The sequence below is a fragment of the Megalops cyprinoides genome, chromosome 25 (genome assembly GCF_013368585.1).
Source record: "Megalops cyprinoides isolate fMegCyp1 chromosome 25, fMegCyp1.pri, whole genome shotgun sequence".
Classification (NCBI taxonomy): Eukaryota; Metazoa; Chordata; class Actinopteri; order Elopiformes; family Megalopidae; genus Megalops; species Megalops cyprinoides.
In genome coordinates this window covers 10,139,612-10,161,332 of record NC_050607.1, presented here as the reverse complement: position 1 = coordinate 10,161,332, position 21,721 = coordinate 10,139,612, and the positions used below count along the sequence as shown (strand labels likewise).

General features: G+C 43.6%; 1 protein-coding gene across 2 annotated transcripts in view; it reads right to left on the bottom strand.

Annotated features, from left to right (window-relative positions):
- The window catches only part of itpr2 (inositol 1,4,5-trisphosphate receptor, type 2), an 88,833-nt gene that overhangs the window by 5,075 nt on the left and 62,037 nt on the right, over positions 1–21,721 (bottom strand). For both annotated transcript variants that reach the window (XM_036519818.1, XM_036519819.1), the window contains 10 exons: positions 18,771–18,881; positions 17,927–18,119; positions 17,666–17,791; positions 15,164–15,339; positions 13,641–13,805; positions 12,859–13,042; positions 11,490–11,561; positions 8,348–8,475; positions 4,627–4,792; positions 4,334–4,494 (listed from right to left, as the gene is read on the bottom strand). In XM_036519818.1, the coding sequence (XP_036375711.1) occupies positions 4,334–4,494; positions 4,627–4,792; positions 8,348–8,475; positions 11,490–11,561; positions 12,859–13,042; positions 13,641–13,805; positions 15,164–15,339; positions 17,666–17,791; positions 17,927–18,119; positions 18,771–18,881 (1,482 nt within the window). The remainder of the gene's footprint in view (positions 1–4,333; positions 4,495–4,626; positions 4,793–8,347; positions 8,476–11,489; positions 11,562–12,858; positions 13,043–13,640; positions 13,806–15,163; positions 15,340–17,665; positions 17,792–17,926; positions 18,120–18,770; positions 18,882–21,721) is intronic.

The following is a 21,721-nucleotide window of genomic DNA, read 5'->3' as shown; positions in this document are numbered from 1 at the left end:
CACTTGAGACGAGTTACGTAACGCTGCCCTTGCTGGTGCAGCGGTGGCGGCGGCGTCTCTCTCTCCCTCTCCCTCTCCCTCTCCCTCTCCCTCTCTCGCCTAGCTGATCGCCTCGTGATAATTAAGCGCACGTAACAGGCTTTAGCGGACCTCCAGCGCACAGCTGCCGCCGCCGCTACCGCCAGCGCTCCGGGGCTCCGGTGACTCAGCATGCAGCCGCAGCGCGCCCCGGCCCCAGCCTGTGGGCTGCCTCCCACTGAGAGGAGGACAACAGGAAGAGGGCTTCCTCTTCATTAGTCTTCTTACATAAGCATCCTGCACCATCTGCTCAGAGACACCCGGGATCAGGTGCCTCAGGTTTCGGGGGGTTTTTTCCCTTTTTTTTTTTTAGGATATCATTCACCTCCCCCTTCTCCCCCCGAAACACTGCGTCGGTGACAATGAGGAGAAGAGGAGGAGAAAGAGTTCCGACAGCCATACTTTTTCACCGCCGTGCTAAAGGACGTTTAAGCACTCGCACACATTTATCCACAAAACCTTCCCAAACATTTCATCCAGGGCAAAATATATATTATATTCATAATGAGCCAAAGTCTCCTCTGTGTGTTGTTACACGAGCACTGACCACAGACTCTGGCTTAAGTGCAGATTCTTCATTTACTGAAACAGGCAACAAGTGACTAAAACAGTACCATATTCACACCCCAATCTGCCCACTGACAACAGCAGTCTGGAGTACGCCCTTTCTACATACATAACCATCTGAACTCAAATCTGACACCATCTAAAAAAGTTTCAATGTTCCATACACTTACAAAACTTGGTGATGTGTCATTGGCTTGTAATTCACACCAGGAGCTCAAAGACTCCAGTCGCTTGTGATTATGATTGAGTAATCTCTTGCTGCAGGCAAATTTTTTTTACACCATCCATCCATTCCCACAAAGCAAAAAGGAGAGAACAATGCAGAACAATGCAAGACATGTACTGAAAGTTTCTAACAGCCCAGCAGAAGACAAAGTCAAAGCCGTTAGACAGATGCATGCAATCCCAGATGCAGCGGTGACTTCAAATCCTGTTCTGCATACCCCTAACAGGGTATTCTGCTAAAACTGCTAACTTTGTTAAGTTTTGATATTAAATACCCAAATGTCTCTTCACCAACCATTTGCTTTAAAAAGAAAAAGTTGCTGTAATGTAAATCAATGAGAGTGAGCAAGCTTTTATATTTGTACAAATTGGCTACAGTAACCCTTGATAAGTAAACAGAAACGAACTCTGAATGCCCATTACATGGCAGTTCCATTTATCAGGCTGTCTGAACTCTGCGCGTCACAATCTATTCATAACAGAGAGCATTTTCTATAGCAATTACAACTCCCAATGCCTCTTATCAGCACACAGTGAAGTTCATTATCATAATGTTAGCCTCTGAGCCTAATTTCTAATCCCATTTGCAACCGGTATTTATGGAAGAGCGATGGTGCTGTTGGAGAAAGTCAGAAGGTAGCACCAAGCCCTGTATGACAGACTGGGGTCAGACGGCAGAGAGAGGGAGACAGCGGGAGAGGGGGAGGAGGCTTGGCCACATTGACCTGCTGTAGGATTGGGGGGGGATCGACCCTGGAGACAACAGATTGCAAAGCAGGATGTAGCTGCAAGACAGAAGCTTCCCCAAGGATGACCTAGCTGTAAGGGGACTGCAGTGATCCAGGAAACTACAGGCCAGTTAGCTTTCCCATCTCCTGTACAATTTTGGAATATCATGAGGAAGAGAGGTTAGAATTACTGCTGGCAAAAATAGCACCACGGGGGACAGTTTTTGCACTGAACAAATGCCCTTGACTTCTTTGAGGAACCTACTGAATGTATTGACTCAAATCTGACTTAAAATATTGTACATTTGGATTTTGGAAAGTGTTTCACATACCTGATGACACCATTAAACTGCAATCAGTAGGAACTACAGAAGTAGTATCAATGTGGATTAACTGGCTTCAGTGTAGAAAAATAACTAGTAAGAGGGATCATGTCTGAGAAGGGTGTTATGGGAAATGGAGTCCCAAGGGATATACTGTATGCTGGTACTTCTGCTGCTCCTTATTTACATAACTCTCCTTTGACAACACCAGTGAAAAAAAATTGCCAGTGACTAAACTCTGGGATAAAGCAAAGTTTGTTAAAACAATACAATATTTAAGCAGTGGTGATACCTGGCAAATTATACTTCTCACCACCAAATACACAGTCTACTCAAGTCTGTCTGCACAGACATTGTGTCAAAAGAGTAGCAGGCACATTTAATGGTGGGATCTATAGGAAAAAAAACTACTGTTTACAAAGGATATTTTAAGGTGAACCAATGCCTTCATCAAACTTCATTTACATCACTCACCACACTATATGAAGCATGCCGGAACTCTTGAAAAAGTACAGGGAAGGGCAAAAAGACTGGTTCTGGACTTTAGCTGGACCTTTAGATGCATATTTTTTTGTCCCAACAAAAGGGGACTCTGAGGACTCCCTGAAGTTCCTCAAAGTTCACTATAGAAGCCATTTAAAGCAGAGGTTGGTCAACCGAACAAGAGGACATGGGTGGAAATTAGTTAAAGGTCAATTTCACACTGGAAATAGGAAGCATTTTTTCCATGGGGAGTCACGAATGAAAGGAATAGCTCACTAGGTTCAACAATGAAAGCAAGGGCCCTCAGTGTGTCTACGACCAGATTTGACATGGTGCTAGATAGACTAAAATGATGAGCCTTGCTGGGCTGAATGGGTTCTTGGTTCTATATTCATATGCATTTCATAAAATGCAGGGAAAAAGCAGGCTGAAGACATGTGTTCTGACTGGGAGCGGTTGTTATTCCTCCCCCCTGCCTGGACTCATAGGGAAAACAAAGAGGGAAGGGAATTGGATTTAATGTGCCTCCCACAGGAGGTGGCAGCTCTGGTATGTGCATCAGGCCCATGGACAGGCCTCATTAAAAACACCCACCTTCCACACAGCGGCCAGTCAGAGGCCCCTGCTATTCCCTGATGCTTCTGCTTCATTAGTTGCCACGATCTTAAATTGGCATCACGAGTCCTCCTCAATCCCTCCGATACTTGCCCGGCTTCTGATCGACATTTTTTTTTTTTTTTGGTCAGTGCAGGTAGGTGTATCCATTTTCCTACCACTATGTAAGCTCCACAGTTTTGGTTTGTTTGCAAATATAGAGCAAACTACATTATTCTCATGTACATTCTGGAAAAACATATTTTACATATATATATATATATATATATATATATATATATATATATATATATATGTATATACATATACACACACGCACACACAGACACACAGGTCAATGTTCTGCTGCCAGCAAGTACATTTGAATTCAGTGTGTGATGTCACAACTTTGATCAAATTTGACTGTCCAATAGAATAAAACATCCAAATGAAATGGTTTTTGGGATGACATTGTGGCACCTACATAAGAAAATATAATAAATAACTGAATAACCGAAACCTTGAGTCCACTGCAGAATGGTTTCTGAATAAAACTTCCAAATTAAATAGATTTTGGCATAAGAGAGTTGCCAAAGATGCATGTACATCACATACAGAAAAGAAGTATAATAAAATAACCAAAACCTTGAGCCTGCTGCAAAAATGGTTTCCCGGATATGAAATAACGAAATTAATACACAGCGTCAAAAATATTTCTAAACAATACAAGTCAACAACTTCATTACATTTGAGTTCTGTAGTACCTGATCTCATTCCAAAGAACTGGCAGAGTAGTTAGGAAAAGAGCATTTACAACAGAGAGGATTGTGGGTCCAGTTAATGCCCTTAAATGGCACTGTACCTACAGTTTCCAAGGAAGTACAAACAATAACTCTATACCTCTTGAGGCACAGTTTAATATTAAGCAGGCACTGATGCTGCACTCTATTGTTGCATATCTTACAAGGTGAAAATGCAGTAGTGTGCTTAGTTGATTTTCAAATATGAAATAGGCTTATGCACCCCATCACAATTTATAATAATCATGAACGCAAACCCGTAAGAAAATTAAGGAAGAGTAAAATGCACAGGCTAAAGCGGTGGTAACAGGTGGTCTTCTTTACTGGAAATGTTGCCCAATGACATATGGTTTTTGGAATAATATGTCAGGGATGTGGGGGAGGCTGTATGAGAGGGGAATAAACCACATTTTGACCGTACGTACAGATAGTGTTGGAGTGTACTAAACGATGGACTTGTGCCTAAATGGCAAACAACAGACACTGACAGACACACACACACACACACGTGCATACACACAAAGGCCATGTTCACCTTGATCATCTGAGCCACATAGCTCTCCGGGCCAGTGTACTCAGTGGGGTCTTTCACTCTAACCAGAACCAGGAAGTAGAGGTAATGCCACATGTTGTGCTCTGACTTGATGTGCTCGTCGAAGGACACGGTCTTGTTGTCAAACTTGTCTCTCTCCAGTCCTATACAGGAGGCAAACAAACACAACGCATGTTAGCACCTCAGTAATGGACCTTCAGGTATCTCAGCAAGTGTGCGCTTGAATAATGCATTCCTGCTGAGTTTACGCCATTCCCCTCCCCACCTCCCCTCACCGCAGATGAAGCAGGTGGTCTTCAGAATCTCCTCCTTCCTCTGTTTCTCGCTCCTCAGGTCGGCGAAGGTGTCGATGATGACGCCGAAGATGAGGTTGAGCACGATGATGATCACAATGAAGTAAAACAGGAGGTCGTAAACCACACGTGCAGCAAACAGAGGCTCCTGGGGAAGGACAGCCGAAAGAATTATGCAAATTATGTTCCCCACTGAACCACTGATCTGTCAATGACACTGTACAGCCCATTTTATCTCTAATATAGTTTACAACAAAATATATCCCAGAAATATTCTAAATTTCTGATTTCACAATATACTGTGCATAATCACTTATTTCTCAGTAATACATCCCATAATTCTTTTATTACAAAAAGCATCATATAGCACTCTACATCACAATAGGTTTCTTAGAAACCATACTGATTGGATGCATTTAGAAAATGTATAACTACGTAACAGACACTAAACTTGGTGTGTAAGGATATAGCTATATAAAAAAAAATATTTCAAAATCCATTTACACACACAGAGCATGGATTTCACAACACCTGTAATGAAAAGTTGATTTCACCTTAGGGATGAACTCAAAAACATGTCCCTACACTGACTTGCGAGAATTTACTTCATAGCTGATGTGACATGGCAGACATGTCCATCACATGGATGGAAAAGACTTGGCCTTGAAAACTATGGGGGGGTGTAAGTAGGATGTCAGCGTGTTTGGTGTGAATTCATTCATTATCAATTCAAACTGCCATTATCGTCCAATCGGCAAGCAGTGTGCACAGCAGCACAATTCTTGCCGATCAGCAGCATAGCACAGGTACTGCTGGCTCTGAAGCGGCACAGTGTAATCTACGCGCAATTCTTCCTAAAGCACAATCATTTCTGCGAACGTTACCCTGGGGTTAATAATTGTGAAAATTTAAAATACCGGATCTGAAATGCTTTGTTCAAGAGACAACGAACAGCAGGGCGTAAAACAAGCTGCTCAACACAGAGCGAAATTTCAAACACCGCAAAGTTACTCTATTCAAAAAACAGGTGGTACATAAACGTAATACAATTGTAACCAACAGTTCATCTCTAACCTTCAATCCATGTCCCCACACATCAGGTCCTGAGAATTACAGAATTACACAATTTGTGTGTATGTTCTGTTAACCAACATTTCCTAAGTTACACTTTTCCAAAGTTTTTTACATTGTGTAACCACATTGAATACACGTGTGAATACATTTTCATTTTTCCCCCCCATCTCATATTTTTTATTCTCTCTGTAAATAGAGCATGGTAGAACATGTGGTGTGAAATCTGACTGTACCGACCGCAATACTCTGATGTCTTACGCAACTGAAGTGGTCCATACATGATTTTATTGAACGCATTTGTTTATTTAATTCTAACTGTGGGGATTTAAAGTAGTTACAATTACACTGGTATCACAATTGGACCTTTTTCTGTGTAATTCATTTTTAAATTACTAAATTGCTTGTTTTGAGATGATCGGCTTGACTTGAACTGTGTGGTACTTTACAGTGTAAATTCAATATATGAACTATCATTATTTTCCACCCTGCCAGCAGGAGGTAGTGAGGTTCCCTGGGGGTAGATCCTTAGTTTGAGCACCCCTCAGGGACAAGGGATGGGGGAGGTGTGTCAAACTGAGGAACTGAAGGGTTCATGGCTTTCCAAGTTTTGGCAAACAGACGATGAAAGGTAACCTTTCTCAGTCCGATTTGATGACATTTGAATCAGGTCTGTAAAATGACGGGGATTACCCTGACAGCTCCGGCAGCCTTTCCGTGTGAAGGCGTGCCAAAGACGTGCTCTGCGCATCATCTCCTTTGCATGGCACTGCCTACGAGATGCGAAGCCTCCATAACCGCCTCTGCTCGGTCCCGGTCTTGACCATGCATGCAACACTAAACATTCACACAGACTTTTCCTGTCACTTTCGGACGGCTCTGCCATTCTCTGCAAGCATAGTTATACGCCATTCTTCCTCCACTCAAACAAATATGTCTGGGGGTAGATGTTTCGCTCATTTTAGGTTGATCCTGCCAGTTGTTGTGTTAAATGTCTGTTCCTGTTTGCACTGAAGATTCGACTGATTTCAGCAGGTTTGCTGATTGCAAGTGTGGTGTTTCGAGTCAAATGGGCAGTACCTCACACAGATTGCATTTACCTTTAATACCAGCTAGGATCTGGACTTCTATATCCAGTTTTTATTTAATGTATTCAATTACATTTGTTCCAGCCTGAGGATTGCCGGACGGCAGAGATGCCTATCTCCGTCTGTTTTAATATGGACCTGGAGGCCGCTATGGTGCAATGTTTAGATAACAGGGGCTCAAAAGAGAGTTATGGATATGGGTTTGAGAAATTCTGGCTGGAAGCTACGCAGGTGGACTGTCTCGTTTGAGCATTTGTCTTGACAAAGAAGCACATTGTATCTGAATGTTGAGGAAAGATGCCCTGCCTTACACCGGGTAGCCCCAGTTTAATTAAAGGGATCCTGGGCATTTTAAGTTCTACAGGAAAACTGTGGAAATGGGCAGGGATCCTGATGTGTAGTTTACTTCAGGTATAGTAGACTGAGTGTGCTGTGCTACTGCCATTTGAGTTACTAAACTCTTGCACTGAATGTGGAAAAATTGCCAAATATTTTTGGAGTCTCTCTCATACGGCTGCTGCCCATTTCAATTAGATATATTAAGAGGAATTTAACTGCCTTGTCTGCCTGGATGAATTTGTTATCTGCGAGTTGTCCTTTAAGGGAGAGCATATTCAATGACATTATTTCATTTTGGTTTCCCATTTTTTTAATCCAAAAATGACCATGCAAGTTCATTTGGTTTAGAAACTCAATTGCAAGTAGCAAGTGCTGCGGTGTACATGTGAACTGGAGCATGACATACTCCTGGCATACATTGCTAGCTTACTCTGAACATCTCATTAAGGCCCTACTGCCTTTAATAGGGGATCCACAGCTATTATACATGAAGACGTGCCCAGTTCTTCTAAGATGGAAATATGAGGATGTTAGGCCGTGGGTAACATAATTAATGTTTAATCTTTAATTAACCAGAATTGATGTTTCTGACCCGGGGCCACATACTGTACCTTTATTACACACCTTGTGCAGACGAGGAGATAAAATAGAAGTTACAGTCCAGGGTACAGCTCCCTTATCACCTTGGACACTTTACATTTGCCAATCCACGATGGATATTCAAATTTCACCTTTTGTATTATTTTTCATCAAAGAGGTTTTTAGATAATTTGGGCATTTTAATTTACTTTAAAAACTACATCTTTCCTCCCACCTAAGCAAAGGGAGTTACAATTGGGATCAAAAAAAAACTTCAAATCCTGTCAGTGAAAGCATCTTTATAATATTACCAATAATTACAGGTTATGCAGGATGTCCATCAGTGGATATATATGGCTCAAATAATAACTACCCAGAGTTCTTCAGTAATAACACAGATTAATCCAATGCTCAAATCTCACACTGATAAGAGCTGGAGAATGACAAATGTCTGGATGTGGCTGGCTGTGTGCCACAGGCAATGTTGTTCCTGTGACTTGACTACATGCACCCCCCCCATGAGTCACTCTGGGTAAGAACACCTCCTGAAGCACAGAATGTACAGGTGATGTAACGGGAATCAGAGAGAGGGACGACGCCTGCGGAGGAGGCCGAGGGCCACTCACGTCTTTGGAGGGTTTCCTCAGCACGTCGCCCACGCCCCCGCCGTTCCGCAGGCCCTGGTTCAGCACCGTGACGATGCACATCAGCAGGGTGTCGCACACGTGCTCCGTCCCGTCGTCCTCCTCCGTTGCTGGGAAACGGAACGAGATTGGAACTAATTGGCAGGAGGGCGCAGTTGATTCCACATGGAGACAGGGCTTAAACCTCAGTGTGCTTTGCACTCTGCTCATAATAAAATTGTTCCTTCAGCTTGGAAAGAGGCCATTTGCACAATCAGAAACACCAAACACAGACGGAAAAGAACTGAAACTCATGGTCACGGTCTTTCTAATATTCCAGCTTCCATGGTCTTCCAGCCTCCTTGCAGCTTGGGAATAAGACAAAATAACATTTTTCTGAACATGCTCCTCAAGACAATAAAGTTTCAGTGGTGAAAATGCTCATTTACTCTGTTGATCTGTTTGTTACATGCTTTCAGTCGATACAGCAGCCATTGCAATGGGTGAGACTGGAACAGGTTTGAAGACAAAGCTCATGAACCACTGCAATTCCAATGTCTTATTTGAGCAACAGAGTTAAATTATCATTCAAATACATGATCATAATACAATTTATATAATAGTAACAGTAAACTTACTGTTTAAACTACTGTACTCTTCAAACTTACCAACAGCTACCAAACTTCTTAAAATTTACAATATACAAAACAATTACAGGTTGATATTAATTTTGAGATGGATCCATTTACAGTTCTTACTAGCCCTAATAATCACAAACGATTAGCTTAGTGAGTCATTATGTATTTACTAAAACTTTTGACTTCACATGAAAGAGGATTAGTTTTTTCAGCATCATTCAGAGTAGTCTGCATGAATGATCTGGAGCATTAACTTTCATTTCTAAGAGCTGTGTACTAAGGAGAAACCTTCCATGACTGTTTTGATAAAAGAAAGGCCACATTATGTTAAAAATGGGGTGAACTCAGAAAAATGAAGGAAGGGGAAATTAAAAGAGATCAAGGCCTAAGGATAGATAAAATGAGTAGCTATATATATTTAAATATGCATTTATACAGCTAGCCTGCTAGCGGCAAGCAGCCAAGAGAAAAGTTTGTAGCTCACAAGAATAATACTAAATTTATTTTTGACCAATGCCGATTCATGTCAAGTATGACAACAAAATGAACATAAATGCTCACGTTAAGATGAAAATATAAATGTTGTAGGGCTCCTGTCACAACTGAAGCCTTTTCTTGAAAAATGTCAAAAAGTATTTGTTACATTACATTACATTACATTATTGGCATTTAGCAGACACTCTTATCCAGAGTGACTTACATAGGTTACAATTTTTACATGTTATCTGTTTATACAGCTGGATATTTACTGAGGTAAAATACCTTGCCCAAGGGTACAACAGCAGTGTCCCAGCAGGAATCTAACTGACAACCTTTTGGATATGAGTCCTGCTCCTTAACCATGTATGATATTTTAAGTTTTTAACAACCAAAGTTTAACAACTGAAAAGAATTACAGCTTTACGAAATCAAATTGTCAACTTCACCAGACGACCAATTCTGTGCGGATGACCAATATTGGGCTCACAATTTCACTTTATTGCAATTCACAGCATGAGCACTGCTGCGAGATCCTCAGAGGATTAGGCGAGAAATCGCTCTGCACTGAAGCTTGTGGGACTCGACCTGCCCAACACACACACACACACACACACACACACACACACACACACACACAGGGACATCACATGTTCCGGGCGACCGTCAGAGTCACATGGGGTTGGGCACGCAGGTGCACGAGGCACAGAGACGTGGGCGGTAACGGACACCTCCTCATAAACATGGCGGATTACTCCGAGCGCCGAACCTTTTCAAAGGGGAGCGCATGCTGGGATCAGAGTCTGCTACTGTACGGCACTGACTGCGCACGGAGAAAGCCTCCCACGGTCCGGATCACACTTCCCCTTATCGTGAGCGGCACCTGTGCTGCGAGGCCAGCCTCCATGTGCCGGCGCTAAATCGACTTACCGCCATGCAAAGGGCCGTCTGGCCGCGACAATTCAATCCCTGTGCCGGCCCAAGTCTGCGTGACCTCGGTGAAAATTTCATTTGCGCGCCCTGCTCAGCAACAGCTAGCAATAGCGCGGCTTCATCCTGAGAATCTGAAATGTGGTTTTCTGATGTCTGCTGGAAAGAATATGTAATAGGAGCTAGAGGGCCACTTTATCCATTTTCTTCTTTCCTTGGACCAGCTTGTACTGTACACTGTCCTCAGTACTGCGTTACCCAAGTAACAAGTGGAGTGGGAAGCAGCATGTCACTGCGGAGGTTATGGATTTGCAAATGTGTTATCCCTGAAATTATCCTACCTTGACGTTGCTCTATCCTGTCAGGACTTAAAATACCATTCCCTTACCTCAAAAAGTGGTGTGCAGGGTGCCATCACCACAAATATGTGCCTGCTGCAGATCTAGTTACTTTATGTATATTACAGTAATCAGGTCAATTATCAGTGCATGGAATGTTTTTTTTTATAGCAGGTGCTTTGTGTTGTATGTATGGGACACTCCATGTCCACTATCAGACAATTCTGTCAATATGAAGAGCTGCTGCTCAGCAGAGCCTGCGCTGAAGTGATGCTTTTGAAAGTACAGCCGTTAGGCCACAGTCTCTCTGTGTAGGCTGTCCTGCCAACAGTGTGTGTGACCTCAAACCTGATGTCACAGTAGCAGCATGACCTCACTGTGATGGTGAGCTGGATTCATGGTGCAATCAGTACCTGTTCATTCAATGTTCTGATGTATACAAGGATAATGTGTAAAAGCTAAGCTATGTATAATGCTCTGGATGAGAATGCCCACTGCAAAAATGCAATGTATGTGATGTGTTACCTCTCAGCTAACACAGCTACACTGGGGTAACAGTGGGTGACCTCAGAGTTACTACCCCTGAATCAATGTGAGCAACCTCCGACCATCTGCTCCTCACAAAGGTTTAGCGTTGTCCGACCTTTCCACTTGTCTGCAATGACAATTTCAACTGACAAAAAAATGACTTGGACTAACTTAACCTGGCTGAAAATGAAGGCTTCTCACACACAGGTCTCGAAGCTTTCTGAGGTGACTTACCTGTGACAGATAAGGATAAGGAGTCAAGGCAGGTCTCTTTCGAGCATGTGTCCGGACTTTGACTCCGCATTCCTAGGACAAGATAAGACGCTTTCAGAAGAACTTGTTTCCTGATAATCATGAAGTCACTGCTTCAAAGATACAGTTGAGTACATGGAATAAATTTAGATTATTTTACTTTATGTCTTAATTTTGGGAGACTCTGGTGTAATACACAAACATAAGGGACTCCAATGTATAAACACTGCTAGGATCCAAAGGTCTCTAAATGCAACGTGGAAGCAGACAGCTTTTAAATCTACATCAAACATCTAAGAATCTAAAAATTTCTCCATTTTCCATCATTTCTCACTGTTAATAGTATCATTCCTTCACCATGGGAACCCATTTGAAAACATACACCTCATTTCCATGTATTCCAGCTATTTCTTGCTGTGACGATGCAGCAAATCCCTTGGTCTAGAGGAAAAAAAAAAGGCGATATCCCACTAGGGACTTGAACTCGTGACCCCCGAGTCATGAATCTATAGTCATATCCAACACAGCAGTCTGCCTCAGCTTTAACATTTTGGGATGACTGTAGCCAGATGAAAGCATCCCACCTCCACAGATGCCGACCACCAAAACGGACAGTGAGAATGTTGCATGACGTTGCATAACATCTGCTTCCCAGAGCAACTTAGCATAGCTTACAGCTTGTGCATTATCCATTTATGCCACTGGACCCTTACTGAGGCAATTTGGGTTAACCTGCCTTACCACTACATGCTGCTGCCCAAAAGAAACCGTGACAACATGCCAACCAGGTTTTAAGATTCTTTCCAAGTATGAGTCTCAAGATCTATGAGATCCAGCTGAGCTCTTTTTAATGGGTAATTAATACTCAGAGAGTGAGTGAGTGAGTCACCATGACCCACTGTCATTATTGTATTTAGTACATTATTATTATGTCCTCAATCTATTTCACTATGTGCTCTCTTCTGTTCTGCTTCGATGCTAACCATCACCAAGGCAGAAAGTGGCCTGAGCCGTTCTCTCAGATGCCAGTTTGAAAAATGTCAAGGTGCGTGTCCACCTGAGCTTGTTCCTGAGAGAGACCCTGGCCAGTGCTGCCAAGAGACAGCATGGCCTCCTTCAGGGTGACAACGGCTGAGGGCTGTGGGCGGGGGCTGTTTCCCCCCCCCCCCCCCTCGGCCAATGCAGCGGGGAGGCTGAGGCTAGCACGTTACATAAGGAAGTGCGACCAGCGTGGTATTACGCAACAGGTGCACATGCACCAGCAGGCTGCCTCCCCCGGTCCCTCAGGCTGTCCCTCACACCAGGATAGGAAGGTCGGCGGGTTTATCTGCCACGACGGGCGAGCTCTAACCTGGGAGGGGGAGCCGGTCCACCTCCATGCGGAAGTCGTCCTTAAGGAAGAGGAAGCCCACGATGGAGAAGAGGTAGACCAGGATGAGGGCCAGCACGGCAGTGAGGATGATCGACCGCCCGTTCCGGGTCACGCTCTGGATCACGTTCCACAGAGTCTCCTCCCGGTTCAACAAATCAAAGAGCTGGGAAGGGACGAGATGTGGAAAAATCAATACTTGATATTCAATGTGGCCTTTTGCCCAGGAGTGACATTCCTTGCAAATGCTGAAGCCTACATCTCTGCTCATGCTGCTCTGGGGTGTGACGGTCTACAAGCACCACAAAACGAACAGACTGATGAGATCCAACCAGGGCACAAAGAGTGCGACCAGAACTCTCAAAGACCCGTCTGGACTACATATGACTCTGAGGTTTAAAATGGCTCAACAGGAATAAAAGAGCCACTTTACACTGAAAGTCTCAAACTCACACAGCTTCTTGTCGAGTCTGAATAAGACACACCAACCAAAAATATTTGAATAACAATTTTCAAAAGTATAATCAAATGGAACATTTTTTAAATTTTCATGATATATGTTCTTTTGGACATACAGTACCAGTCAAAAAGCTTGGATACACCTGATATAAGATAATGGGGTAATAGGCAACATGCATTCAAAGACATTTTTATCTAAAGACAGATGTCTAATTTGTTCACACAACCATGCAGAGGTGACTTTATATACATCGAAGATGAACATCCCAGTGAACGATGGGTGACGAGGAGCGGGCCTCTCGTACCAAGAAGCTGTAGAAGAACTCGTGGACGAAGAGGCCCAGCATGCAGACGATGACGTAGATCACATGGAACAGAAAGGCCTTATCCATGACAACGGCTTTATATCCTCGTGTGAATGTCCCGCGATTTCCCACAAAGCTCACTAAAAATACGATCTTGTTGAGCAGCTGAAAGGAGAGGAGGAGAGGGGACAGCTTTAATCAGAGGCAGCTCAATGGCGGGTTATTCTTAGATGGTAATACGCTACAAGGGGACGCCACATAAGCAGTACAGGGGAGGGGGCCAAAAACAAACATGTAAATAATATCTTTCCTTAAGTGTCTGCTCCACCTCACCATATCTGAAACAAACATGGCTCTTGGAAAAAAAATAATAAATAAAAAAAGCACTGAACCAATTTTGGTTGGTGGTAAACACGGCAAAAGAAAGCACTGTGCACACGTCAGCCGTCACATGCCCTCTCATAGGGTGCTCCGCTAGCTCGTGATCTCGTCAGGTGACAGTGCCACATGGATCCTCGCTGCATTAATGAGAGCTGCTTGCACAATCTTCCGTCTGGCAGTTCATAGATTGTTATCACGCCGCAGGAGGAGGAAAAAAAAAAAAAAAAAAACACCCTTTTCAGAGAAAGAATTCTTAATAGTCAGAATCTTTGGCAGGAGAAAATAGGGGCTTTGATAATCTCAAAGTAATAGGAGTCTGGATATCTCACAGGAACTAATTACATAATTGATGTTTTTAGTCACTACATCATTTTTCCCAAGGTCAATTAACTGACAAAACATGCTTTTTTCCTAATACCCTCCCCCCAAAAAACTTAGCTCTCATAATGGCGTACATAACAAAGAGGAAGGGACAAGACCATAGAGGATGCACACAGGGCACACACAAGTGAGAAAACCAGACACTGGGCAAAAAGACACTTAAAACTGAAGAACTAAACAATCAATTAAAAAGCCTCAGCTACAGAAATCGCACCCAACCTGCACTGCATTCGCACTGAAATCTCACAGCATCCTAAAGGCTCTTCAGTGAATGCAGGTGTGCGGGCGCGTTTCCTTCTTTAAAATGCACTCAGAAATACAAAATTCAATACAGACCCGAAAGTTCGAAAAGGGAACAACCAACCCGGAGAAGCAACATCCTAAAACTTTAATGCTGAGAATCTGAACTTAAAGGGCATCTTTGGGTTCTTCTTTCATAAAAATGACTTTTTTCACCACCACCTTCTACCTCAGATTGTTGTAATATATAATTAATCGAGCACCCTAATCTCCAAACAACTTCAATGACAACTCAATAAGTACAACAATACTACTATATGAATTTTGACAGCGACGGTATGAAAATGGAAACTGTTTAGCACAAATAAGCATAACTTAGGTGTTTTGTGCCAGACTGCCATTACAAAAAAAAGAATGGAAAATACAACACTAAAGGCATGCTTTTAACCTATATGATAGTATTGGGACATGAAGGAGAGAGGTCATTCTAGATTTTGGGGGGCGGCAGGGAGGGGTCTTACATTGGCAGCACCCAGCAGCACCAGTGTGGGACCTAGGCCGAAGGTGTAGATGGACCGGAGGATGATTGACGCCAGGAACGGTGGGATGCCGCCGGGTTTTGGAAGAACGAAGAGCATGGCAGAGCACACCGCCACGGCAACCCACAGCACAACGGACACGAAGGGGGGCAGGGTGCCTGTGGAAGGCGACACACAAACCGAAATCACACCCAGGCAGCGCTGCTTCAGTGGCTTAACACATCGCACCGGAGGCAACAGTGTACTGGTTTGCAAGCTTCAAACATACTGGACGCCAACTGTGGCAAGACACCTGGGAAAACTAAAAGCCATGTGGTGACAGGCACTGAAATAACTGTTTTGGTCACCATGGCAATGTTGTGACACAAACTGTCATTTGAACAGCAAACTGAGGAAAATGTGTGGACATTTTCAGAATACATTTAAATTACTTTTTATGTTACCTGAAATGTCAGTAACCCAAGTGTTGTATTTTGACAATAATTACAAAACAATCTGAATGCTCCCCTAATGCATTTATTAATTATTAACAACTGAATAGGAGAGAATAATTTCCAACTCTGCAAGGATTTTTATTTGAGCAGTGTAACCATTTTTTTCTTTCAGAAATCTAATCAAACTTGGTTTTCATTAGTCTATTAAACTCCAAATCATTTGTAACTCACACTTTTTGTTTTTAATATAAACTGTCGCCAGAAACACTCCTCAACTGCTGATGTCACATACAATGGCTCAGGCTGACCGCTAACTGCATATCTTGTTTGCCACAGAGGACACTTTTAATTTCATTTTTCTCCTCATGTTTTAGCCTGAAAGTGAAAACGAAGAGAGTGCAATGAACAGAATCAGAGGAGTGGTCAACTAAACCACTACACCTTTCAGCTATGCATTTGCTCTTCCCTGTGCTCAGCTCTCAGACTGAGGCCTTGACCTCCAATGTTAATAACTGGTAAAGCATACACATCGAAGAGCCAATTTATTTTATTTTTTCCGTAGTTGTCGGAAACGTGGGCTGAGTGCTGATAGTTCTGACTCCGCCATCGCATCCGCGGAGTGATCAAATCAATTACCCCGAGGATGAGTTTGCAAGCGGTGCGAGTCTGATAGGAGACTCCATGGCAACGTGCGCCGAACACGTGTGCCGGTGCTGCTCGGCACGCCGCAACGCGGGCGGGGGATTAGTCACTCGCTAAACTCCTCAGCGCTTCCTGTTCCACCGCCGAGGAGAGACCCTCTCACGACGTTCTGGCCACCCTCTCAACGCCTCGCTGGTGTGTGCGAGAGCCGCCCTTCAGGACTTCCCTTCCCCTGAGTCCAATGAGGGCCCTTCTGTACAGGCCTCTTCCCTCAGTCTATCTGTGGTTTAACTCTCAGTGTAACTCCTGTTCCAAGTGCTGTGGAAATGCCTGACCATATTTCAGGATGCCTCATGGACGTTTCAACCAGAAATTACACCATAAAAACAAAAAGCGACTATGATGCTGGGAGCACTGAGATGATTTTTTAAAATTTCTTCAGTGAGTTTTTATTGCATCTCTCGGCCCTGCTCAGGACTGACAGTGAGGCAAAAGGAGGAGGCTGGACTTGGCATGGAGGCTGTGACAGCACGGTCTTTCTGGTCTTGGCCAGATCCCAGCATTCCTGATCCGCATGGCAGACACTCAGCGGGTTCACCTGGGACCTCTCCACTGTATAGCCCAGAAGGCTCTCTCCATCCTGGAGACTTGCGGTTTCCTCCAATTTTTGCTCATCTCAAGTTCTTACTTTCACAATAGGGACTACAAATAGGCTGCACACGTCAAGGGGACCATGTGATAAAGGTCTCTGATCATCTGGAAGGAATACAGGGCCTGCCCCCCCCCCCACCCCGGGGCCCTAGTTATTTGGAGGGAACACACAGCTCTGCAGGAAAAGGGCTGTGTGTTCCCTCCCTACACCCCCAGGGTACTGTGGAGCATACCAGGGAAAGCACAGGTCCGTCCAGTTCAGCCAGCCATGAGTTATATGCTGTAGCTATAAGCAGTATGGTTTTAAGGTTTCCAGCAGCAGCTGCTTGGCATTCATAGAGTCACACAGAATTCCCTCATCGAAGCTGCTACCTCTGTGCATGCTCAATTTTTTAAAATGCCTGCACTCCACCTGGTATAATCATATATATGTGTATAATTGAATATTGTTTCTTTATACATTTATGTCTGACTTTGTGGTCAGCATGCTGCATTTCTGCATCGTAACTGATTCACTTTCTGCCTTTCCATTTTTCAGGAGGGTAAATACATTCTTCATACTTCATAACTTGGAGTAGGGGGGACGATTTGGGGAACTCTGCATATAACAAGGGTCTACAGCACATAAAAATGTAACTGACGTTCGGCTTGGAGCAGAGCGTCTGCTGCATAAGTCAGTAAAGGAAAAACCAGCCGTCTCTGTAGAGAGGTGAAGGGACAGGGCAGAGGTCCAGAGCTGGACGAAGAGGGGGCTGACCTTCGTCTTCATCATCCCCGAAGGGGTAGAAAAGCGCCACCGCGATGTTGACCAGCACGGCCAGGTTGAAGGAGATGCTGCCCCACAGGGAGATGTGACGAGAGAACCAGAACAGTGCTGGGTTATCTGGAAGACAATGCCGTGCAGCATAAGTAACAGTTAACATGGCACCCACTTTCCACTTTATCATTTCTACATGAGCAGAACTCTAAGGGTCACTGGCCTTTGCTATGTTACGTGACATGCTGGTGTATGCCTTACTTCTGATTTTCTTCTGCCACCTCATTTCATTGTAGAGGTCCTCGAACTGCTGAAAGAAGTCATTGACCTTGCTTCCCTGGTCGTCCCTCTCCGTGCTGTTGAAGACGCGCACCTTCGACTCCTCGGTAAGGTATTCGCAGATGTTGGGCACAGGAAACACGATCTGCTCCATGCTCCGGTCATGACGCACTATCTGTCAAGAAAACAGCAGAGCTTCTTCAAGTCAGGTTATTCATGTTAAGTTCATTTGTTATGGTGTGTGTGTGTTTTTTTAACAATTCAGACTGTCACAAAGCTGTTTACAAGTAGCATAGTGGATTTCTAGAGGGAATAAAAACTCCTTGACCCCAGTAAGAGGCAGTTGAGAAATTCCTGGAAAATAGTGAAAATGTCAACATAAAGACACACATAAAAGGCATCAGAGTTCATCTTCAGGTTGACAGAACTAAATTTCTAATGGATACTTTGAGTTGAGGCACATGCTAATACCTGCAAATCAGTTACAACCCAGAAATCCATCAAGGCAAAGAAGCTCCCCAGCAGGTTATAACTTACTTTAACATGAGAAGTTACAGTGTATTAGAGTGAATATAATGAAATTACATTATATTACAGATGCTTCACTGGTCTGCATACAGCTCTCCACACCAATGGATCTGCTAAATTAAATTATCTCCTGGCTCGTCTTCATTCCTACTGTACATATTTAATCTCTGTGAAAAAACCTTACAATCCAATGAGCTCTTTTGTTTGAAACCTTTGCTGCTTGCTGAAGTGGGCACTGGTGCAACACTGGCTCTGAATCAGGGACAGGCAGCGAGAGGGGAAAAGGAAGAGCACATACCTCGATTTGGGCCGTGTGATTGGCATAGTACCTCAGAGCATCGTCTCCCTCGTTCTCAGGATCCAATCCTGGCCTGAGGCTCTGCTGGAGTAGCTTATTGTGCCGTGCCAGCTGGAGGAAAGAAGCCAAGCATAACCAGTGGTTAATGCATGTGATCCTGTCTTTCCATTGGTTGACACACTTTTCCCTAGGTTATTATTGGTTAGCACAACTCACCCAGCCCTTTTACACTGGTCAACTCTTTTTCCCTGTATTACAGTTTGTTCAAACATCATCCAGTCTTTCAAATAATCAATTGTTGCCACCCAGCCAGTCCAACACCGCATTATCAAGCACTCTGTGGTTTTATTCCTTGAAGACAAGTCATCTGTCTTAAGATGTTGAACACATTTTTCAGAGCTTTCAACGCTCTCTAAGGTCCTAAGGTCAGATCTCTAATGTCCTAAATTCATCAGATAATAAATATGCCTGAAATCTGACCAGTAGTACCCACAAAAAGAAAAGAGTGATTTGATTAGGAAGGATGCACCTTGTCCAACAAAATTTTTTAGGACTCCTTGGGGCATTACAAAGGACTATATCCCTTTTTAGAATAGAAATGCAAATGAAACACTTTCTCAGTTTAGCAGTGGGGAAAAAAACACAACATTTCATTCAACAAGAACGATGATGTGATCTCATAGATCACACAGATCAATGCTGTTCAGCAACAATCATGCTGAATCTCCCAAAGAGCTCTTAACACGTCCCCAGTGATAACCGACATCTATCCAATGACGAGTTTAGATGCCTGCCTATCATTCAGAGGGAGAAATAAAAATGTCCTTCAGTGAAAGAACAGATTACAATCATGGCCTACCCGGGGGGGGTTGTGGGAGTGGAGGGTGTTGCAGGAGTTACATGTGGCGATGTGTATCCCAATATGAGCAGAAAATCCACACAGGGGTGAATCATAAGCACCAAAAGCACCACGACCGAACTTCGGGGCATAAAAGGAAACACAACACAGGAAACACCATGCACATGAGGCTGCACGACTACCAGCCTGTCACACCTACACAGTCCGCACGTAAAAAAGCCCCACAGCGACCTGCGCTGGATTTCCGTGTCTGTCTGGAGGGATGTGGCTCTCATAACCAGGATGATGTCTACCCAGACCTGACCACAGCCATGCTAGCTAGAGAAGGACACCCACTAGGAGTAAACAACACGTGAGGGAGAGGTGTATCCAGGCGAGCATGTGACCCCCACATCATTCTGCAGGCACACAGAATCCAGTGTTCTTACCGCGTTCGCTACACACAGTAAAAGCAGAACAAACATAACCCCCCCCCCTTTTTTATGAGTAATGACTCCGTATCGCTTAATGCAGCCTGTAGTGGTCATCTATGAACAAACAACCCCACACACACTGGGCAATGCATTCTGAAAGGATAAGGGCTCTTAACATTTTTAAAGAGAACGTGCTTATGTTCATATCGAATGAGACCAACACCTGACTGAAGTATTTGACATGAAACTAATCTTGTAGCTACTGTATGTCCTCTATTACTTGAATTGTTCTTGTGAAATGCAATCTGTGAAGCAGCCCGAGACCACCGTTTTCACAAGAACGCTAATCCCGATTACAAAATCAATATGAAATGATTGGCTGATCAATTAGTTCCCGTCTCATTTTCATCATGGGATTCAAGCCACTGTGAAGGTGTGTATGTTCGATGCCCAGGCAGCCCGTTGCAGTTAAGCACCCTTAGGCAAGGAATTTAACCCAAGCTGCCTCAGTAAATATCCAGCTGTATTAATTGACAACAGGTAAAAAATGTAAGCAATGCAAGCCATGCAGGCAGCTTTGGAGCATCTGCTAAGCAACTACACAGTAATGTAATGAGAGGGTTGTAGATGAAATCTACTTGACTTGTAGATGCACTAAAAAACCTAAATATCTCAAACCTGAGCAATGGTCTGTGGGTAGAGGTGGGCCTGCATGCTTATTACCGCACATGAAAATGCAGCGACCCTCACGTGGACAAAGTGAAAAGGCTTAAAAAGGGGGGGGGGGGGCACAAAAAAAAAAAAAAACAAAAAACAAACATTAACTCCCTACTTGTTCGGAACTTGACCTTTTTCACCACAAACGGTATGTCTGACAGAGCAGGGGTTTTACGAGAATGCACAGCTCTTCTGGTAAATCAGACCACAGGAAAAGGAAGGGGGTGGGGGGGTGGGGGCACAACACAACTGAAATAAATAAATCAGCTCAACCACAACAGCCTGACTGGGCCATCTGAAAAACGTGCTCGTCAGACAAACACAAATACACTGTCTAACACCAAGCGCGAAAGCAGGAAATTAAGAACTCGAAACTGCCTGGACCAGCGGATCCTCACCACAAAGAAAGTTTACACATTTTTTATCCCCATTTCTAAATGAACACGCATGTATAGCAGAGAGTCAAAAGGCATTTAAACATTTTTCATTGGTCACCGAAGTGACATGACATCAATCAGGGACACCTTTTTGGGTCTTTTTGGGCATTTGAAACTGTATTTGATGCAAATGGGCTTCTCTTTGGTTTTATTTATCCATCTATCTATGTACTACACACATTAATAAACATAAATACATAATTATATATTTATTTACTTACATGTAATACACACACTTGTATTGCGAAATTGCTTATTATTTTTCCAAGTTGTGCTCAGACATGTGTCGGTCCAAAGTGAAAAGCTCTCGTCACTCAAAAGGCTTCATTTTAATGTGACAATCATGCTCTGCACACCATTGGAGGTGTGAGGAACAGGATGCTAAAGTAACAAACCAATAACACTGACTTGTCTTTGAGATGGAACCAGAAGAATGCATCTCTTTACACCTATTCAAACTTGTGCTGTGGGGGACAGATGAGGGCAAATATCACTGGGGGGGGGGGGAAACTAAGCACCTGCCTT